The sequence below is a fragment of the Notamacropus eugenii genome, chromosome 7, assembly GCF_028372415.1.
Source record: "Notamacropus eugenii isolate mMacEug1 chromosome 7, mMacEug1.pri_v2, whole genome shotgun sequence".
Taxonomy (NCBI): Eukaryota; Metazoa; Chordata; class Mammalia; order Diprotodontia; family Macropodidae; genus Notamacropus; species Notamacropus eugenii.
The window spans coordinates 39,267,400-39,291,224 of record NC_092878.1 but is presented as its reverse complement, the minus strand read 5'-3'; the positions used below and the strand labels follow the sequence as shown (position 1 = coordinate 39,291,224).

General features: G+C 35.5%; 1 protein-coding gene across 2 annotated transcripts in view; it reads right to left on the bottom strand.

The window, feature by feature from the left end:
* LOC140514408 (cation channel sperm-associated auxiliary subunit beta-like) overlaps positions 1-23,825 on the bottom strand; it is a 176,076-nt gene that overhangs the window by 27,448 nt on the left and 124,803 nt on the right. For both annotated transcript variants that reach the window (XM_072624722.1, XM_072624721.1), the window contains exons 17-22: positions 19,539-19,729; positions 16,909-17,250; positions 11,902-12,041; positions 10,680-10,877; positions 7,259-7,369; positions 4,242-4,352 (exon numbers count right to left, since the gene is read on the bottom strand). In XM_072624722.1, the coding sequence (XP_072480823.1) occupies positions 4,242-4,352; positions 7,259-7,369; positions 10,680-10,877; positions 11,902-12,041; positions 16,909-17,250; positions 19,539-19,729 (1,093 nt within the window). The remainder of the gene's footprint in view (positions 1-4,241; positions 4,353-7,258; positions 7,370-10,679; positions 10,878-11,901; positions 12,042-16,908; positions 17,251-19,538; positions 19,730-23,825) is intronic.

The window sequence follows — 23,825 nt, the reverse complement described above, 5'->3', positions numbered from 1 at the left end:
GTGGGTTCAGAGCTAGCATATGGGTATCTTTATACTCGGCCATCTTCGCTCCTCTCCCCAAATCTAAAGTCCAGGTCTGATCATGTCATCACTCCCCAAATCCTGTCCTTTTTAACAAATTGCACTGTCTCCCTAACCTCCAGGATCAAATATAAATTTGTTTGACCCTCAAAGTCTTTCATAACCTAATCCCTTCCTAACTTTCTAGTCTTTTTACACCTCTCTCCCTTTCCATTTACACTTTGTTTTCCAGTGATTCTAGTTTATTACTCGTTCTCATGAAAGACCCTCTGTTTCCTAACTCTGTGTACTTTTGTTGGCTGTTCCCTTTTCCTGGAATTCTATTTCTCCTCATCTCTACCTCCTTCCTTCCCTGGATTTCCTGACTTTCTTCAAGTTACAGACAAAATTCCACCCTCATCTCCTCACTATCTTTTACCCCCCATATCTAATCTGTTACCAAGGCCTACCTATCAATTTCACCTTTGTCACAACTCTCAAATATGCCCCCTTTGGTCCTCTGATACTGCCACTACCCTGGTGTAGGCCTATTACAGTAGCCTTCTGGTAGGTCTAGCTGCCTCACCTCTGGCCCCTTCCAATCCATTCTCATTTCAGTCACCAATATAATTTTCCTAAAACACATGTCCAACCATGTCACCCTTTAAAAAATTATAGTGTCTCCCTGTCACCTCTAGGATCAAATATAAAATTCTCTGTCATTCAAAGTCCTTCATGACCTACTCCTCACATCTTTCCAGTCTTCTACTTTATTACTCATCACATCACATTTGATCCAGTGACACTGGACTCCTTGCTGTTCCTCAGAAATGACACTCTGTCTCTTAGCACCAGGCATTTTCACTGACTGTCCTATATACCTGGAATGCTCTCCCTCCTCATCTCTGCCTTTTGGCTTTCCCAACTTCCTTCAAGCTTGAGCTACAATCCCACCTTCTACAGGAAGCCCTTCTTGACCCCCTTTAATGCTAGTGCTTTCCCTCTGTTGATTAGCTCTGTTCTATTCTGTATGTATCTCATTTGTATATAGCTGTTTGCATGTTTGATGATACAGCCTTTGTTTCTATATCCCCACAGCACAGTATCTGGCACATTGCAGGAAATTAATAAATGCTTGTTGACTGACTTGGTGTTGAGTCTGACAAAATAAAAAAATGCAACCCAAAAGGGACAAAAGTAGGGTAGTTTTTTTTACTACTTTCTAGAAACTAAATGTATATGACAAAAATGCCATTTTATAGCTAAAAGTTATTGAATATCGAAATTTTATAGCATCAAATTTGTAGGTAATCCAAATGACACTGGAGGAACCTTTAGAGAACCTGAACTGACTATTGCACATTTCCAACTACGACTTACCTGCAAGAAATGGCATAAAACATTGAAGAAATGAATATTTGGGAAAGATGCCAGGCTGCTCATGTAACTAGAGTGAGGGATAGGAGACTGAGAGACTTCATGGTATACTGCTATTTACATGGTGTAAGAAGATCTAGAGAAAGGTCTCCAGGAGGTTAGCTTTACCTCTATGGAAAATGTATACGAGAATATAGAAAAGATACATATAAGATCAAGAGATGTGGGTAGGTTATGGTTTGTATTTTTGGCAAAATTACCCATATGGGCAGGCACTGGATGGTGGATAGTACTTGGCCTGGAGTCAGGGAGATCTGGGTTCAAATCTGGTCTCAGACACTTATTAGCTGTGTGACCCTAGGAAAGTTACTTAACTCCTGTTTGCCTAATTTTCTCCTCTATAAAACAGGGGCATGCTGAAGAAGGAATTAGTTAACCACTCCAGTGTCTTTGCCAAGAAACCCTTCGGACAAGTCCATGGGGCTGTACAGAGATGGACATGACTGAATGACAACAACAACCCATATGGGCAAGATAACACATACAATGAAATATTTAAGATACTTTTGTTAAGTTAAGAGAAGTAAAGAGTTCACCCCCATCCTCCAAGTTCATTTTATTTTCGTATCTCTGATTATTGGTTTGGTTGAAGACTTTCAATTCTTTTCAAAAGACTTTACATCAATGGTGTCAAACTCAAAAAGAAACAGGGCCATTCAACTGTACATAAGGATTCCTGCTGGCTACATACTGACTTGGAAAATCATAGATTAATATTATCTATGTTATATCATATTTTTATTTACTTTGTTAAATATTTCCCAATTATATTTGTTTTGGCTCCAGCCACATGGGGGTCTGTTGGGTAGTAGCATTGCGCCTTTGTGTTGACTCAGCTGTGGTTTAAAACATGTGCATCTATTTTTTTAAATGGACTTTCAAACCTTTGATAATATAGATCCAGTGATAACTGGATTTTTCCTTTTAACATTTGAATGTTTTACAAATATGAGGAATTATTTTAATCTCTGTATTTGCTTCAAATATTTTTTAATCTTAGGGTTTTTTATCTTACTTTCTATATTTGGAACCAACTCTATCTACCTAATACCACCAATTCTTTTCATTAGTCCCAAATACATTCTATTTAAGGGTACTAATAAGTTCATAACTGCCTAAGACCTTAATCAGAACTGTAGAAACAAATCAAAGTAGATTGATATAAATGTACCAGTAAGCATTCCTACTTCAAAACCCTTCTAGTTCCCTGCATTATTGTGCCCTCTATGCTACATCAAGGAGCAGGAAGACCATGAGTCAGTCAGCAGATTCATCACTATAATTAATCATTTCTAACCAACACATGTGGTTATATGTGACCTGCAGATTATAATATTTACATATCTTTTTATTTTATAATATTTTATTAAATATTTTATATTTTTACATAATAATATTTTTCACTGACTGTGCATAGAAACAATTGGGGAAATCAGAGTGCTCTGATGGTGTTGCTACCAAAGGCAGCAGCAGGTGCTAATCAAGTAGACCTGTGCCAGGTGGTTTGTTTTCAGGTGACTGTAATTCCATGCCTTGATGTCCAACTCTTTTGTTTAAGCTGCATGAACTTAATTAAATTTGTGTATCTTTGATATCATGTGTATGGTATGTATCAAACGTGAGGAGGTTTTCCTCAATGGTAACCAAGCTTCTTTTTCATCAAATTGCTATCAAAGGAGATAAAAAAGACAGTACATGTGTTCTGCCAAGAACAGGGTGCCATTTTTCCAACATCTTTTCTCATATTAAAGCAGTCTCTAAGCTCCCCACCCTGACTTCTTCTTTCATCAATGACAAGCTACCTGTGGTTCATTTAAGGACTTTATAGAGAGGAATGCAATTGTTACACTCACAACAGCCTTGTAAGGTAAGCAATGAAAATAATCTGATTTTCATTATATGTATATGTATATATATATATGTATGAAATAATATTATTTTTTATATAATTGCATTCATGTAAGTGTATATAATCATAGTATATGTAACATTATATAAACACACAAAACATATGTACATGACATATATATGTGTGTATATGTGAATGCAATCACATATCTGTAGATCTACACGCTAAAGTTCTGAGAAATAAAATGACTTGACTGTGATCACACAGCTAAGTTTCTAGTGGCGTGTGCAAACACAGGTTTTTTGACTTCAGGTCTAACAAGGGGTTATTCACACCTAATTGTGACATGTGTTATTATATTGGAGGGAAGGAGAAAGGAATGATGGAAAGACAGAAGGAAGGAATAGATTTTCCTATTGAAAAAAAGTGGCTCCTCTTTCCCCTCTTGATAGGAGTAAACTTGTTTTAGAATAGGTTTCCATTTCAGGACAAATGGGCAGTTATATCTAACCCCCAGGCTTTTTTCATTTTTTCCATTTACTAACTTATAATGAAAGGCCAACCAAAATAGAGAGTTCAGCCTATCTCTGACCTCAAGGCTAATGATGAAATAATCAAGAAGGTTCTATTCTCCCTCTTGGAACACTATAACCCATACCCTTGCCAATAGTAGACCATTTATGAACCTAGAATGACAATGTGCTTTATTTATACCCCAAATACCTGTGTAAAATGATTCATATTTAAAAACCTCTCTCACAGAAATTTCCCTTCTCTATGGACCGTCATGACTTTAATAACGATTAAGGTTTTTATCATCTTATTCCAGACATTGTAAGCACTGAACCTTATTTTTATTATAGGTCATATAGACTATGTTTTGCTTTTGTCCAAAAGAATATTTTTAGGATCTTGGATTTAAGTAACCGGTTTTTAAGTTGCCAGATTCTCTTACCTTTTCCCTGCAGTCTGAGAACTCAACACTGTAAGAAAATTTCTCTGCAGTTGTGCAATTACACTCTGCTCGAGAAGACTTGTTGAAACACTTCTTGTACTTTCCCGTTACCTAGGAAGCAAATAAAAAAGGATGAGGGAGCACTTTCTTTTGGAGGACTCTACCTCAATGATGGCAACAAAGGAAACCTCAGAAACCCTGTCATCAGCTTCTTGTTGGAGGAGACTTCATCCTGTTTTGTCATCACCTCTATCATATAATAGGTAGCTTAGAGCTTACTATTATTAACCCTATTTTACACATGAGAATGCTGTGACAGGGGTGAAATAGCTTGCCCAGGGTCATACCTAGTAAGTGTCTGAGAATGGATTTGAACTCATATCTAGGTTCAAAGCTTTATCCATTGCTTCATCAAGCTGCCTTTAAGTAGCTGGTAATGATGTTAACAGTTCTATTTAGCAACTATTTTATTCCTCTTGCCCACAGATTGATACAGACTAATAGATTTAAGGAATATATTGTCTTTGGGTGCACATAAAAACAAAAACATTTCAACCTGAGTCAGTGATAGCACAGGCCCACAACTGAGACTTAGATGCTGTAGCCAGGTAATAGTTGATCTGTCTATTCCCTACAAGGTCAGGTCAGGGATATTGGGAGGAGGATTAAACAGATGGGATTTTTATTCTCCACATAGACATGATCTATTGAGTAAAATGTTGGGTAAAACATATTGAGTCAAAACTTCAAACTTTTCACTGTAGTCTGTCAAAATATTTCAATTCTCATAAAAAACATTAATGTAGGAGCCAAGATGGTGGAGTAAGGCAGAGTTCTCACAAATGTGACTCCACACTTTAAAATAGACACTCAAAATGGATTCTGGAGGGGCAGAATCAACAAAAGGAAAAGGCAAAATATTTTTCCAGCTCCAGACAACATAGAAAGTCTGTTTCACTGAAGTGTGGAATACAATCCAGCAAGCAGGCCTCCCCGCATCAAGTCATTTCTCAATTGATAAATGGTCAAAGGACATGAACAGGCAGTTTCAGGCAAAGAGAACAAAGCTATCTGTAGTCATAAAAGAAAACGCTCTAAATCACTATTGATTAAAAAAATGCAAATTGAGCTAGTCCACAGCACCACCTCACACATATCAGATTGGCTAATATGACACAAAAGGGAAAAGACTGTGATGGTAATTTAAATGGGAATATCTTTCCCATTCATTAATAGGACCATGTGACCTGCCTGGGTCACTTGGAAGCCTGAGTCATATAAGTCCCACAGAGCCCGTGTTGGGAGGAGCCTGCTGAACAGGTGGAACAGGAAGAGGTGGAACTAGAGCAGAACTGAGAGGAAGTTTCGTGAGTCTAGTCAGAGCTATGAAGGATGCAGGTCAGCAGGCAGCTGGCTAGCATGAGTGAAAGAGCTTATTTGTGATTTTGCTTAATGGAACCTGCTTGCAGTTTGTTTACTGGAGCTGGCTTCTGGGAAGTCTAGCAGGTGGAAGGCATGGGGATGGTGTTGTACTCTGTGTTGTTATTATGTATAGATTTTTTGTTGCTATGATGGATTGGGCTTTCTGGTGTCTGAATAAATGTTTTGATTCTGTCTTCCATGTGGAGAGTCTGTTGTATTTCGTGATTTTTATATTGTGCTATGTAGAAACTTTCTAAAATTTTGTTAAAAGTTTTTACAACAAATTTTTTTTTTTTTAGCAAGAATGGTCTATAGCTCTCTTTTCTTCCTCTATACCCCGCTGGTTCGGGTATTAGGCCACTATGTCATAAAAAGGTTCTTGGTAGGGTATCATTTTGGATTACTGAGAATAATTTTTTAAATGAACTGCATTACCATTTAAATGTTTAAAGGAATTAATTTATAAATCTATACACAAGACTATGAGACTCAAACATTCTCAGAGGTAACAGACAGACCAATTGAGTGACAGACAATTGGAGAGATAGATAACAATAGAAAATCCTTGTCCAAGGAAAATAATTTCCTCTTGATTATAGGAAGGTTTTTACTGTTGTTCATCCTTCATTCTTGAAGAGGAACAATGATATAAGCATGTCTTGATTTGCAAGTGACTTGAATTTAAGTGATTCAGGGCTGTGCAGTTATCAGCTTCATTCTGTCCTCCAGAGACATCTGGATCCAGTGGCAAGACATAGGACAGGACAACTGGCAATAGCCCTGGATACAGTGGGAGACCTTGACCTTTTTAAGCTAATGTCTTTCCCAGGATTTCATCTGACACAACACCCATTCAGTCATTAAAGGCTGGGCAAGAATTGAGGCAAAAGAAGGTCTAGTTTGCCTTCATAAAAGAATCACTATGGGAGGAGAAGACTTTCAGAATTTCTGGTCAGAACAGAAATGATTGCTATTTACATTCACTCTGAGCTATCAAAACTCAAACAATGAGCAAGTGAGGCTTGGTGTGGGAAGGAAGGAAGGAAGGAAGGAAGGAAGGAAGGAAGGAAGGAAGGAAGGAAGGAAGGAAGGAAGGAAGGAAGGAAGGAAGGAAGGAAGGAAGGAAGGAAGGAAAGGAGGGAGGGAGAGAGGAAATGAGAGAATATAGAAGAGGGAGGGAACATAGAAGAACTTGATATAAAGTATCATGAATGACGACAAATGTAACATGCAGGGAGTGATATTACGTTGGGAACAAGATAATCACAGGGAATATAATAGTCCATGTTTTCATATACTTTAGTTATGTTTTGAATTTCTCCCCTTCCTGGACCAAAGACATACAGAACACTATGGACTAAGAGGAGGTAAAAATAAAGGTTATACATCTATGACTTATGTTTCATTTGTAGTTCAATCTTTTTTTAAAATAATATGACAGTTAAAACAATTTCAAATGGAATATATCATCAATAATGCATTGTTGATTTTAATGATACTTAGTAGTAGCTACAGAGAATTTTTTTTTATATGATTACACTGAATGTAGCCTAGGGTTCATGAAAAATATTGTATGACCACAGAAAATGACTTACTTTTGATTCAGGAAATAAATCTCTTGGCTTGACTTTGCTGGGATCAGCATTATAAAAGTTGTCTGTGAGTGGTATATCTATTCCCAAGTGGGATGGAGGCCTGTAGTTTTCCTGGATGGAATTAAATATATTCATACAAAAGGGCTTAGGAGGTAAGCATTGGATTAAATCACATTAACATTTTTATTAGACTTAAATATTCTTACTTCTCTACGCAGGAGCTGTCATCATTGGTTGTAACTCTACCAACTAGACTTCCTCACCCCAATCTATTGGCCCGTATTTTGTGTTCTAGGTCTAGGTGGAAACAGGTAATATAAGTATAGCATGTGATAGGCTCTTTTACTAGGCACACACTAGATCTGCGGTTTCTATGCACTTGCACTTGAAATAAAAGTCAGGGTTCCAACTGGACTTGAAACATAGGATCTGCAGAGCCTAAAATGCCAGGAGTGCCAAGGATGGGTACTATTAAGAAACCGGTGAGGGAATTTATGAACAGTAGGGATGAAGGTAAAAAGGAAACAAATATTGTTAGCTCATAGATAAGTTTTAAGCATAGGAGTTAATATTTTATTATTAATGTATGAAAATACCCGAAAAGTAGCTTATCACTTTTCATTTGTAGTCAATGCTTCATTATTCATGAGATTAATGAATTGTAGCTTTACAAAATAATCTTGCTTTAAATTTGTGGATATTGCAAATATATTTAATTACTTTTCATTGATCTAGCTATTCCAAAGCATCATGAGGGAAGAGATAGTTTCTTCTGTTTGTTTCATTTTATCTTATTTTGTTTTTATAGTCTGAGCAACAAGTACAATGTCTGAAGCATAACAAGTGCAAGACATTGTGCTTGTCGATAAAAATATAAATTATTATTAGCAAATACATTTCAGTTAAATTGAACTCTGTCTTCAGAATTAAATCAAATAAATTTTTCTTTAAAAAAGAAACCCCCTTGATCAACAACACCCCAGGAAGATCTGACAGAGAGCAAACTTTTTATTAGCTGGAGAAAGCTCTCCATTTTCATCACATGGTCCTTGCCAGCTGTTTCTGTTTCTTTTTCTGTTTCTCCATTAGTGAGGATTCCCAGTACATCAAGCACCCCTATAGAAGTGCACATTCAAGTCTCAAGTACAAATCCTATTGGGAATTATATATGATTTGAGATCATTCCTGGAACTACTTTTCTCAATTAGTAAGTTTTGTATATAATATAAATTCATATAATTTGTACAAAATATAAATCCATATAATTATTCAGCTACTTGTTTCCACTACTGGATCAACTCCAATTTTAGGGTTTGGTTTTTTATGGGGGTATTCTATCTGCTTAGTCATATTAATATTGTTTGCTTTAAATGGTATATAATAGTCAAGGTAATGCATGATTGATATTGAATTTTATTAATTTACCATAGTACAGGAATGTACTATTATTTATCTAGTCTGCTAACAACTTCGGTGCTTCAGAATATGACTCAGAAAGTGAAGCAAAAATAGTTTCTTAGCAAGGTGAATTAACATTGAAAGATATTTAATAAAGCCTCTGCAGCACATACATTTGTACTCAAGGTCTTACTGACATTTAGAAACCATGGCTACCTGGTGCCCGACACACTAAAGACAGGCAGCAATCAGCCTGGCATGAAAGCAAGAGGAAAAATAACGATGACAACTAAAAAAGGTGGGGAACTAATAAAACACCGTAAACTGGAGTCATTCCATTGAGGGACAAGCAGCCATACTCATCCAAAGATGCTCTCTGAGATCCTCACTGTGTTATAACCAAGTGCAACAAAGATCAGTTTCTCCAGAGCAGACCCTAATCTTATCAGTTTTTGTTTCCCCCTAGTGTCTAGTATGGAGCATTGCATGTAGTAGATCTTTATTTTATAAAATAAATAAATGGCAAAGGATGTTCATAATGATGATGCCTAGTTATCAAAAAAGGTCAAATAACATCCAAAAACCTCTATTGAAGACAATAGGCTATGAATAGCACATTTTATAAGCATTTCCATCTGGACTCATTGCTCTATTACACTTGTCAGCGTATTTTTTTTTCTACAAACAGGTCACATTCCTGCTTGAAGACTGTAAGCGCCTATGAGCACAGGGACTGTGCCACTTTTCATGTCTCTTTCTCCAACACTTAGCACACTATCTTTCTTGTATCTAATTGGCACTTAAATCTTTATTAAATTGATAGTTGTTTGAAAGAAAAAACAAAGCTTTGGCACCTAGAGAGGTAAACATCCATTATTTGGAAAATTTGTGTATATGGACTGTTTTATTGTGCCAGGTTGCAGGATAAATATGAAGCTGAAGACATTCACTTAGATCAGAAATTAGATCTAGTAATCCTCGGATCATTTGTTTCAAATAAATCAGTAAAATTTAATGTTCAAGCTTTATCTTGCTATGCGTTGATTTCTTCTAATCAGCTTCTCTTTCAGTTGAATCTCATGTAAACTAACTACTAAAAGCAAAATTAAATATATCTGTAATTAACTTAATAAACTCAAAGCATGTACTAATTGAAACTTACGAGGCTCCATTCCCCTTTATAATATGAATGCAGAGTTTGAAAAAGGAGTGAACTGTCTGAAAAAGACACCTTGACAAATTCACTCCATTACAGAAAAATTTGCTAATGCAAAGAGATTTCTTATTGACTCAAGAAGAGCGCATTGAGTGTGGAAGAATTTTCAATGAAAATCAGTATTTGTGGCATATATTTGAATTCAGAATAATAAGACCAGAGTCATAGCTAGCAGTGAATAATCAAGGTAATAAAGCAGGAATTCAGTATTTGGAGAGAGGAAAAAAATTAAACAGTGATTGCTAAAGATCACCAAATTTTAAAGCTTATTATATTTACAGATAAAAGAACTTTCAATTCACTAGCAGATAGTGAGACCTTCCTAGATAAATTAATTAGCTTCCAGGTGATTCTTTTTCCTCCCTAGTGGGTCAGGAGGTGCCAGGAGGTGATCTTCTCTTTGGTCTGTGACAACCCCATTCCCTACAATCCAAATAGTGCCCTCAGTGGCCTCATGGAACCCTGATATTCCTTCCCATTTAATAAAATTTTAATTATGCCTTATGTTATTTTCACAATAAAAAATTACTGAGTTAATTTGAAATCATGTTTTGTTGTTCACCCTGATTATATGAATGGTTAGTGCTGACTCTAAGTGAGACATTTTAATTTGAAAGTTACCATTCCAGAAAATTTTTTACTACAATTTTCTACTAAAATTCATTAAGGTCCCTTCTAAACAACAGTAACACTGAGATAAAACAATTATAAAAGGTTTTGAGCATCTCAGAAAGATGCCTAAACTAAATAACTGGTTACTTATATACTAGTAAAAGAATATGATTGCTTAGTACAATCTGTGCTTACCGGCAAGGTTTTGATCATATTGAAACCATGTGCATTTCTATATGTTCCATTTTCCCAGGCAGACATGGAAATTTTCTGATTAGGAATAAGATACATGTTTTTGATATAACTACAGCTGCTCTTCAGTGTTAATATAATTGTGGACATATAGCAAAATGTGGATGCTTGCCAAACTACGAATGAAATTGAAGTCATTCCCTAGGAGAAAGTCATATAATTTAAGCCCATTTAATGAGATCAAAAGAAGAAAAAGGTCAATAAGTAAAGATTAACAAAGTAACTGTAGCAATCTATTTAGGAATAAGTTGTAACAAAAGTTATGACAAAAGCATAATACCATTCTTTCTAGGAAAAAAGAAAAAAATCAACATTGTTGATTAGTGGTGAAAAATTAGTTGTAAAAAGTATACCTTATTTTAATGAAAGCTTTTTGAGATCAATACAATAAACCTTGAAACCATGCCTCAGTTGGCAGGCTTATTGCTTTGGAAATAATAGCAATAAAAGTAGTTAAAAGCTTCCAAAGAATTTTACCTATTTTGAATTACTTGATTTTCATAGTTATCCTCAAAGGTCAGTGCTACTACGACCTCCATTTAACAAATGGAGAAAATGAGGCTTTGTGACCAGTTCAGGGTTGCATAGCTAGTAAGTGCCTGCAGCAGGTCTTCCTGACTCCAGAATCAGTGTTGTATGCACTGAACCTTCTAGATATGACAGATTATGTTGAATTAGAAATTCAAGTCTATTGAGGTGATGCAAGGAGAGAAACTATGGGAATTCACTTTTATTCTCCTCCTCAAAAAAACATCCCTGACTCCAATCCTAAATTATGGTGACTCCCCCACCATCAAGGTGGTATGCCTTTCACTTGTACAGGATTACCTACACCTGGGCCTTTCACTCCAGAGTAATAATCTCAGTACTTCTAGTAGTGTTTGGATACGCACTATCTTTTCTTAGATAGTTTACTCATTAAGATGTCCTTGGAACTGATTCATGGATCATCTCTGAAAAGGAGAAAGTGGAGAGATGGAACTAGCTGAATAAATAGATGCCTAGAAATGGATATAGCAAGTAAAAGGAGATGTGTATTTCAAGCTACAAAAAGTGTTTAACACTTTTTCTCTAATATGAAACAGCTAATGTGAATGATGTCTTTGGCTTTTCAAAGACTAAGTTTTGGTTTAAAAAATCTGTTAAGTAGGAAATTCTATCTTACTTGTCGTAAATATCTATTGAGAGCTGTGATTTCAATTATGTAACTGTCAGTGTCATCCCAATAGCTAAGAGATTCTATTTTCATCAATTGTGGACGTCCAGTGAATACTTCTACATGCGGCATTTGAAATATCAGTGCATCTGTGGAACAGAGAACCATAATTCATCAACTACCACTGAATTTATTCAAGGAAACAGTGATGAGTTGGAAAGCATTTCAAAATTAAATTCTACCAAGGATAATGTGTGGCTACAGTAATTATGAAGGAAAGGAATTGCAAATAACTTATCCAAACACAACCACTAATTTGGCTAATCCCTTTGGCTAATAAAAAAAAAAAAATCTACCATTAGAGATCATTTGTTCTTTTTTTCCAAATTGTTTTCTTCTCTCTCCTCATTCACATCTTCAGTTTGACTATATAATAGGAATTTTCTTCCTCTACATTTATTTAATTTTAATTTGATTAATCTTGAAGTGGTAAGAGTAGTTTTAGAGTCATCTGAGGGAGAAATGCACCTCTTTCAAGAGCATTTAACATCTAGACAAGTCACCCAAGTTCACAGCCTTAGAGTCATGGTTGAGTTGTTAGGTTTTTCCTCATCCTCCAGGGTTAATCAGTGGCCACACCTTGCTCATCTCTACAATATCTCTACAACAATACCTGCATCTCTCACCCCTCTAATTTACACAGCCACCACCCTAGCTCAAGTAGTCATTATCTTCACCATTGCAGCACCTTTAATTAGTCTGCCAACAGTCTCTTCTCTATAATTCATTTTCCAGTTTTAAAATTCATATCTCTCATGCATATCTGACTATATTCTTGGCCTGTTAAAGAAGCTTCACCATTTAATGTCTCTAGGACAAAATAACTGTCCCTCCCTCCACATTGGGCATTCACAACACATCATAGCAGGATTTCATATTGCCTTTACAAAATGATTTCACTTTACTTTGCCTCAAAGTTACAGCCCAAGAGGTCTACTTCCTGTTCTCTATATATGACATTTTCTCCCACCTCCATGCCTTTTGATAGGCTGTCTTAGAGGCCTATAATGTTTCCTTGCTTCCATCTCATGGAATTTTTTTGCACCCTCCAAGGGTAGCTCCTTCCTACACAAGCATTTTCCTAATGTTCTTAGTTTCTAGTACTTTCTCTCTGTGCTTTTACTTCATATAGATTTAATATTTATTTGTATGTATCTCTATCTCTCCATATATGCATATTATATTATATTATGTTACGTTATGTTGTATAGTATATGATATATTTATTTTATATTATATTACATTATATTATATTATAATATTTATTGCATCATATTATATTACATTACATTATATTATTGTAATGGCAAGTAAAATTAGGATCTTTTGCTGTTTTTGTTTTACTGTAATCAAGTGTCTGACTGAATCTTGCTTTTATCAATCATGAGTATTTACTAGGAGTAAAGTAGAGAAACAAAAGTTTCTTTAACTAGAAACAAGAATATATATATATTTGTATTGTTAATGTGATTAAAGATCTTCCCCACTCATTAATGGGCCTGCCCATTATGGGGAGCTTGATTAGGGAAGATTTGTAGGAACACCCACAGCTTTTGTTAATGAGGCACTCAAGGGATGAGATACCCTCTGGCTCTAAAGAGGTATAAATACTCTGAGGGTGAGGTTTTACTTTGGGGCTTAGTTTTTGGTAAAAAGATTTGAGTACCAGATGAGGACTCTGGGAATCTCTCCCCCCTCCCGCCCACCTTGGCTTTGAGAACCCAGATGTCATGCTTCCCTCTCTGGTAACTATAGTCAGGCAATTGGGGTCCAAATGTCTGGTAAATTCAGGCAGAGGAAGCTATGTCTGTTGATCTTTTCATTTTTCTGTATCTTCTTTGAAATTTAGGGTACTGACAATGATATATGTATTTGATTAAAGGAATGACACATGTGCTTGATTAAAGTGGTATTAATCCCTTGAAAGTTGCTTTCTTTTTATGAATGCAGATCTAAGAACCTGTGAGAGCGGGCCCCTCAGTTTATGTTGGGGTGCTTATTGATACAATTATAGTTATTATATTATATTGTATCATATTACATTGTGTCATGTCTGTGATGTCATATCATCTCATGTCATATTATACTACATATATATGTACATATTTCCCCCAATAAAATATGTGTCGTGAGAGCTTGAATGCAGGGACTGGTTTTTTGGTCTTTTTAACCCCAGCATCCAGCAGTGTTTGACTTTCGGTTAAACATATCTTCATAAATGCTTATTTAATTAAATACCTATGAAATTTTATATATGCCTATTGAATTAAAGTGGATTGAATTGGAATGAAATAAGTTGGAAGAGATCAATGAAGAAAAGAAATGATGGGAAAGAAATTCCCGTGGGTAATTTCTTCTTTACCCTCTACCCTCCAAAAACTTATATAAATAAAACAAAATACCATGGTATGCACTCTAAATTACAGCCACACCGTTCAGCTAATGTTGAGGAGCTCCCAGGGATCAGCTTTGCTATCCCATCTATGACTGTGAGATAGTGGGGCAGGGTACAGAGCATGTGCTCCCCACATGTAGCTTCCTATCTAAGCTGAGAAGAGGTAGAAGGGATTACAAACCCCTATTCCCAGTTTGGTGGATGACTGAAAAGGATAAGGCCCAGAAAATACAAATTTGTTATCTGGATTTTTGGGGTACCTGATTCCAGACTGAGTAATGAGAGGTTCATAACATCCCTTCTTTTCAACCTTGATCTCTATGCTAAGGAATTGACATGATAGTGATGCTAGTAATCTCCAAAATTGCCACAAAAAAAATCAGAAAAGTCAAAGGGCAGGTCTTTACCAGTCATCCATAATACAGAGAATAGAAATGAACAATCATAAGAAAATTCCTGATATAATCAAGAAATACCTTGTTAAGGGAACTCAAGTCCAAAAATCTGAAAGAGAATAACTCAGACATAATTTCAAGAGAATATCAGAAAAAAAAAAGAATGGATTGACAATAAGGATTCTGAGAATAGATAAAGAACATGATAAAAAGAGAGGGAAAGAGGTAAAAGATGATATAAGATGATGAATTAGAGCTCTTGAGGAAATATTTTGAAAGAAATAAAGAGCTATGAGGAGTATTTCTTTATCAAAAATGTAAATTGCCTGAAAATTAGAATAGAGAAAGAGGGTTCACAAATTCAGTGATACAACAACAAATAAGTAAAGGGAAAATGCTGGCAGGATGGTTAAATAGCCAGAATTTTAGATAGATGGGCATTTTAAATTTAATTAACAAATTTATAGCCTAGGAAAAGATGAGAAATTTCAGTGCTGTTAAGATACTTTGGAATAGCAATTGCCCTCTTTATTACCGGAAAAGAAGCAGAGAAAGTTTCCCTTCCTCTCTCTCCCACTCCCTCCCTTTCTGACTGATTATTTGGGCTATGATAAATGATGGGACGTATCAGATCAGGATTAATTTTTAAAAGGACAATACTTCTTAGCTATACGTATTTGTGTGTGATAAACAGCATGGCCTCTCTGGAGACACCTAGCAAGGCAGGCAAGGGGTAACTTTTAGTATTGGGGTCACTGTCTCACAGTTGTTGGTCTTTGTGTTTCTTGTCTGTATTATGTGTCTCTCAGAGTGTGTAATTGTTCTCATGGAGCTTAGAAGGAAAAAAACTGCCCGCAAAGTTATCTCTCTGTATCTTGTTAGCTTTAGAAAGATATATTATTATAAAGGAAGACCCGAGGCCCAAAAAGAGGGACCCTAAATGAAATAAAATCTGATCCCAAATTACAAAAGTGTTATTGTCTGAGAAAACCTTGCAGGAAAGAGAAGATCCTGCAAGGGAGCAGGGAAGGAGGAAGAATTCTCATCTGCTCAAAGGGGAGTGGGAAAAGGGTGAGACAACACAGTTTTTAGAGGCTTTTAGATGGGGATGGGTGGTGTTAAGGGAGAAGACATCTGTAGATACAATAAGGAAGGTAGCAGGATACTCAGTAAGTCCTGAGCAAGGTCTTGAGCCTGCAGCTTCTGTTCATGGTTGTCCCTGAGCTGGTCAAGGCAGATTCTGTGGTTTCCGGCTGCTACAGTCATATCTAAATTTGGCTAGGCTTACCCACAAAAGATCATGGGTATGTCAGGCAGTTTTGAACTTCAGAAGCTTTTCTGATTGACTAGTTGTGTACTTCTGACAGGTTAGTATAGTCATTATAGAGCCCATCTTAACACAGCTAATTCTGAAATAGCAAAGATAATCCTGGATAGAAGGGATACTCAGTTCAAGGTATCTACACCAAGTTATGTGTGTTTTCTGCTCTCTTTGGACCAATTGAAATGAAAGTACTACTTAAGTGATGCACACTCCCACCACTCCTTCCATATTTGCATAAAGTTCTACTTAGACGATCTTATTATGTGATTTAAAAAGTACCCCTATCTTTTCCCTTAATGTATTCTCTCTTTTTCCTCCCTTTCTTTTTTTAACTTCTCCATAATATAACAAAACTACTTAAAATTTTTAATATAAGTCCAACAAGATTACAATTGCATTCCTTAGTTACAAAGGATACCTTAGTACCAAGTAGTGAAGAAGTCACGGGGAGTCTGACTGAAGTTAAAAAGGAACACCAACAATTTAATAAAAAAATTAATTATGATCACAGAATATTTGAAATGACATAGATTTATGTAGAAGCTATTAATATATTTCTTGTCATATCAATATATTTCAATATATTGATGAAATTTCAATTATATTTCAATATAATTAATTGTGCTTTTTAAGTTGATTGATGGTTGGAAGTTTGCAATATCATATGAAATGGCAAGTTTTTAGGAGAATAAGGGGGAAATTGTTTCAACAATTCTGAAATAGTGACTATAATACAGAATAACCCAAATATCAAAAAGAATATTTCACATTCAAGAAAAGGAAATGAACCTTATTTTTGCTGACTATCATTTACAGATTTTAAGAAAAAAAATTAAGCTCACCTTTGCCCATCTTTGGAATTATTCTAACTTTAAAAGTGTAGTTAGCCCCTAGATCGATGTATTTAATAATATTTCGTGATGTTTCAACATCATCGTGCTGAATCCAATGGTTACAAACAGTGGGAGAAATTGCCCATGTAGTGATAAATTGCATTGAGAAGTCATATAACAACCATTCATTCTCTTTAAAAATCTTGTTGAGAGGTACTCTTGTAGGCATCGTTGCAAGAGCCAAAGCTTGTCTATAATTAATAAACTTAACAAGAAGTAAACTGCTATAACCAGGAATCACTATAGTCTTCTGAATGTCAGAACGTTTAAATTTAAATAATGTTCCTAAAGCTAAAGAAAATACAAAAAAATTGTTTGTTTAAGGAAAGATGAATATACTTTCACACACAAACCCACCCCTCAAAGAACTGATTAACTTAATAGATAAATGTACTAATACTTTAAACCAGGGCTAGACCTAAGGATAAATTAATTTCCATCATATTATAATCATAAATTCCAAAAGAGAATTTTAATATGTTAGTATAGAATCCTAGAGTAAGAAGGGACAATAAAAGTCAATTGTCAAAATTTAAGTTCAATTCATGACTGCTCTCAATGACATTCTACAAACGTGGTCTTTCAGTCTCCTTGATATTTCCAGTGACTGGGAATTCACTACTCAAGTAGTCCAATTCCATTTAGACAGCTCTAATGTTAAAATGCTTTATATTATACTGAGTTCTGATCTTTTATTGAGATTGGTCCCAAATTTTACTTGGTCCCAATTCTTTCTTCTAATTGGCATTATCATTACCATTTCCAGATAGTAGGCCTCTGGGTACTATATTTGTCAAACTATACTATGATATTTTCCCCCTATACTTTCCCCCAAAACTTGGTTCAGATAAAAAAAAAGTGTCATTCAGTTATTTTTCAGATTATATCTCATTTTTTTTCTTTTGAAAGACATCTTAAGGGGCATGCTCTATTTCGAGATTTTACATATATATATATATATATATATATTTTCAGATGGTTATGATGCCTTTTTTTATTTTTAAAAGTACTATTGAACCACATAAATAAAATCAAATTCCCAGAAGCACTAAATAACTGTTACTTATGAACACATGATCCAAAAACTGTCTCAAATTTGGACTTTCTCTTTTATCCCATTTCTAAAGTTATTGCATTTATTGGTTCACTGCACTATATCATGTGTAACAGTGACTACTATGATCCCTATTTTTAGAAATGCAGGTATTTTACATTTATACCTTCCTCTATGGTTCTCTAGTACCCTTAGGTGTTTGGGGGTAAATAGCTTCTGCCATTGGCTCAAGACTCTACCAATTATATACCTTCAGTTTTAAGAGTCTAAGTGCTCCAGTTCTATTTAACCACTTAAAAGTCAGATTAACTTTTGCAAAAGAATATTTACTTGAAAAGTGTAACAAGAAAAAATATACAAACATTCCCTCCAATACCGGGAGTATGATTCCTCCTCTACCCACTTGGTATCTGGGGAGGAGCATTAGGTTCACAGTTTAACTCAGTTCCCAGTTTTAATCCCACTAAATCCACAGTCCCCTTGGCTTCCCCTGCTGAATTGATTGCAACATCTGGCGTGGAAACTTGACTCCAAGGTCCAGTACTCTAATACCTATACCTACAACTGAAAGGACAAATAAAATAAAACCAAAACTCCAATTCTGTTTTTCAGGGTCATAGGGCCTAAAATGGAGGAAAAAGGGAAGGTAGATCTTCCTGTCAGCCAATCTAGTGCACATTTCTAATGCTGTGGTTAAAGAAGATCACTCCTGGAGGCTTTCAATACCAAAGACAATAAATAAGCCCCCATCAGCTAGATTTGAAGATATTTCCAGGTCTGGTTACATAGTCAATAGATAGAAGCTTCTCCCACTTATGTGATAGAAGAATACAGAAATCATTTCTTCAAGAAACAGGGACTTGGTGTCTCTGACATAGATGCCTCCATGTGGTGAGCTGGTCATGCACCAACTTCTGGTTACATCTCCTTCCCAGAGTATGTGTTCATAAAATGTCACACCAAAATGTCACCCCGCCTCCCTTTACTTATCCCTTTCTGTTTGAATAAGATATACTTTTCCACAACTATATTCTATTCATAGATCTCATTCCACATTATTAAGTGATCCTTATCCCATCAAATGGACTTTGCATTAGGGTCTCTAGTTCACCTTCCTTAATATTTATATACATACAACAATCTATATCTATATTTATTTGAATATGAGCATTTGGAGTGTGTTTAGGGAGGAATAACACCTTTGGTACGAGGTCTTGCCAAAACCTCTTCAGGGCTGCACATCTACTATGGTGTCCATCTTTTACCCAGCTCTCATCTGTGGCTCCAATAAGCTGTAATGTGTCCAGTGGCCACACTCTGGTAAACTAGTTTTGGCATTTCCAATTCCTTGGATGATAAATATAAGTAGCAAAGAGATCAGTCCACCTGTTAGACTCTAGTGGTCCATCAATGATTCATAGAACCCATTCTGAAGTTCACTTCTCTATAAGTATTCATGTCTTTTCCAAAAGATAATTTCCCACTTTCTAGGCATCCATAACTTAACAATTAAATTAAAACTTACCATTTAAATGAAGATTAATTTTATAGAATGGTTTTACATCTTTTTCAATGGTTATACTACTCGATAAGCAAGGACTATTCATTGGTATTTCCACTTTAAAAGGTTTTAGCACTTCTGTAATAGCTGAGGTCGGAAAGCCTAAAATGTGATCATGTTCCATGATCTTCACTATATGAGCAAAACCAGTTGACCTAAACAAAAATAAATTGTATGTCATTTAAAATAATTATAACCATAAGGTAAAAAACAAATCAATAATACATTTTTTTTTTGATCATGGGAAAGGATGCAATTAAGCAAAAACTGAAGTAATCCATGGGATGTCTAGGTAACGTTTTATGGAGGTAAGTTGTATTGGAATCTTCTGGTAATTATGTGAACATAAGTAACTTCGGATTTTTGTCTTTTTGCTTACCCCACTCTTGCTCATCAGTCTCTAAGGACTAAATTAGATTTATTTTCACATGTGGCCTTCTTTGATACCTTGACATTAAGAGCTGCATTTCAACAAAAATTATGAAAAAATTATTTGCCAGTAAATTTTGCGATCTGAAACTTTGTTATCAGAAGTGAAAATTCCAGAAGAAATATAAAAGGGTGAATTAGGACGACAAAAATAATGGGATTATACTATGAAATTATATATTTTTTTAAATTGTTGGTCTAGAAAGCATAGGAATATCGGGAGAGAAGAAAAAAAGTTATAGGACCAGCAGAAGTCAGTAGGTAGAATAGCCAAAAGTGTCTCACAGTCAGGAAATGGATGGGAAGGTTTAGTCGGAGAATTTAGAGAATCAGAACTAGTGCTGAAGCAGCAGGGGTTGCAAAGGAGCTAGTGACCACTTTGCACAAACCTGTTCACCTCAGGTTTTGTAAAAGTCTCTTCTCTTCGGAGAGCAGGGAATCATGTGGTAATAGGGATGTCCACGGAGGAAGAATAGAAAGCAGCCAGCAGCTTTGTCATTTTGATGACTAACGTGGGTTGATTATAGACTTAGAATGGACATGCAGGAAGATATGGAGTTGATGTGTGTTGTGATCTAAGAAAAAGAGCAGTTGTTGATCCAGCCGTACATTTCAGAGAGTAGGAACAGGATTCAGGTCAAAGATGTGAGGTATCATGGATTCAGAATCTAGCCTGATCTGGGAACTCTTGCTAAGTATCCATGACAGGAAATTCAGTTCAAGGGAAAGTCTACAGTTCTGTCATTCTGAAACCGCAGAGTTTTCTAGATGTCCAACAAAGAGCTGGAGAAAGCAGCAGGCTAATGGAACAACACTCAGGAGCAAGCCTATACTTTTCACCCAGACCAAGCATGGAATATGAGTTCAGCTACAAGACTGTGGCCTTTGTCAGATGACCTTAAAGCACACAGAAGTTTTGAATTCCCTGGATTAAGTTACTAATGACATCCTTGAATAACAGAATTCAATGTGCAGAAGCAGTAGCAACAGAACCCCAAAGAATGTTCAAAATCAATCAATCAATCAATCAATAAACATTAAGTGCCTACCAGGTGCCATGCTCTGTGCAAAGCTCTGATGATATGCAAAGATGTAAAAAGACAGTCCCTGTCCTCAAAGAGCTTACAATCTAAGAGGGGACAGAACATGCAAGCATATATAAACAAAGCAAGCTATATATAGGATATATGACTAACAGAGGGACAGCACTGGCATTAGAAAGGGTTGGAGAAGGTTTCCTGTAGAAAGAGAGATTTTGATTGGTATTTAAAGGAAGCCAGGGAGGTCAGTAGTCAGTGTCTCTAAGGATTGTTTCAGGTATGGGGTAACTAACACCAGAGACATTTTCTCCAGTATTGTGCACAGCCCAGTTCTAATACAAAGTTGCAATTTTGAAAATAAGGCTTGAAGAATGAGTTAAACAAATCAGCATCCTCTCATCCCACTCACCCCACCCTCACACATATTTCATGATACAGAGCTCAAATGGTACCAAGGATGCCCAAGACACAAAGTCAGAGTATATTACAAAATATAGAGGTAAAGTGTTCAAGAAAAACAAATTTTGGCTCCAAGGTCAAACAGAATTCCTGGAAGAAATAAAGTGAGAGCTTTTTTTTAATAGTTAAGAATGAAATTATAAATGAAATGAGAGTGCTAGAAGGAAGATTTAGAACAGAAATGAGATGTTTGAAGCAGAGATTGAAATGAGAGTTAATAGCAGAGTTAACAGCAGAGGTAAAAAACAAAACAAAACAAAACAAAAAACAACCCAGAAGTTTCTTGAAAGCTAGAATGAACCAAACAGGGAAGGGAGAAGGGAATAGGCATTCATTAAGCACCTACAATGTGCCAGACACTGTGCTAAGTGCTTTACAAACATTATCTCTTTTGAAAAAGAAGTTCATGACTGCAATAAACTATAAGAAATATGAAAACAGACAAAAGGCAAAGGAGGGAATAAGTATTTATATGCCACTCACTATATACCAGGCACTGTGATAAGAGCTTTACAATTTATTTCATTTCATCCTCACAACAATTCTGTGAAGTAGGTGGCTATTGTTATCCCTGTTTTATAGTTGAGGACACAGAGGCAAAAAATAAATTTTTCCAAGGTTACACAACTGGTAAGTGTCTGAGGCTAGATTCGAACTGACATCTTCTAGACTATGGGTCCAGGGCTCTGTCCACTACACCATTTACCATTAAAATAAGAAAATTTAACATATCTCATGTAAAAATAACTGACAAGGAGATGGAATTTAACATCACTGGGCTACCTGAAAACTATGACAATTAAAAGAGTAATGAAACCATGAAAGAAATCATTAAATGAAAAAGCAAGGTAAAAAACAAAAAAGAAATCCCCCAGTCACCTTCTGAAAAAAACACCAAAAAGAAAATGCCCAAGAATGGCATAACTAAAATCCCAGTCTTCCAAGTGAAAGAAAAAAGTATTGCAAACAGGAAGGAAGAAAGAGCTCAAGCACTGACAAGCCATACTCAGGCTCACACTGGATTTAGTAGCTACCACTACAATGGAGAAGAGAACATGTCTGATATTGCAAAAGATAAAAAGAAAATGCTTACAACTGCAGAAACATTTTAAAAATTACTTTTTTGGTAAAACTGAAAATATAAACATAATATTTTTTCTCTAAAGTCCTTTTCTCTTTTAAATTTTAATATTTTTTCTTTAAAGTTTTGCATTCCAAATTCTCTCCCTGCTTCCTTGCTTTCACTATCCCTTTCCTAAGATGGTAAGCAGTCAGATATAGGTTATACATGTACAATTATGTAAAATATTTCCATATTGGTCATTTTGTTCAAGAAGACTTGAATAAAAAGAAAAAAATGAAAGAAAGTGAAAATAGTATGCTTCAATCTGTAGTCAAATAATATCAGTTCTTTCTCTGCAGGCAGAAAGTAAGTTTCATCATTAGTCCTTTGGGGCTGTCTTAGATCATTTTATTGCTAAGGATAGCTAAGTCATTCACAGTTTTTCATTGAACAATACGTCTGTTATTTTATACAATGTTCTTTGGGTTCCATTCACTTCACTATTTTTCAGTTCTTATAAGTTTTAAAAGTTTTTCTGAAATAATCCTGCTTCTCATTTCTCATAGCACAATAATATTCCATTGCAACCATGTACCATAGCTTCTTTAGCCATCCCACAATTGATGAACGTTGTTTTGATTTCCAAATCTTCACCAACACAAAAAAGAGTTTTTGCACACGTGGGTCCTTCCACCCTCCCCCTTTTTGGATGTCTCTGGGATATAGACCTACTCGTGGTATTGCTTGATCAAAGGGTATGAGCAGTTTGGTTGTCTTTTAGGCATAGTTCTTATTTGCTCTCCAGAATGGCTGGATCAGTTTACAACTCTGCCAAAGGTGTATTAGTGTCCCAGTTTTCTCACATCCCCTCAAACATCCAATATCCAATATTTTCCTTTTTTTTATTTTTTCTTTTTTAGCCAATTTAATATATGTGAGATGGTATCTCAGAGTTGTTTTAATTTGCATTTCTCTAATCAATAGTGCCACAGAACATTTTTTTCATATGACTATAGATAGTTTGGGTTTCTTTGTCTGAAAACTGCCTATTTATATCCTTTGATCATTGATCAAATGGAGAATGGCTTGTATTTTTAAACATTTGACATAACTCTCTTGATATTTGAGAAATGAAACCTTAATCAGAGATACTTATTGCAAAAATGCTTTTCAGTGTTCTGCTTTCTTTATAACTTTGGTTGCATTGGTTTTGTTTGTGAAAAACTTTTAAATATTATGTAATCAAAATGATCTGTTTTA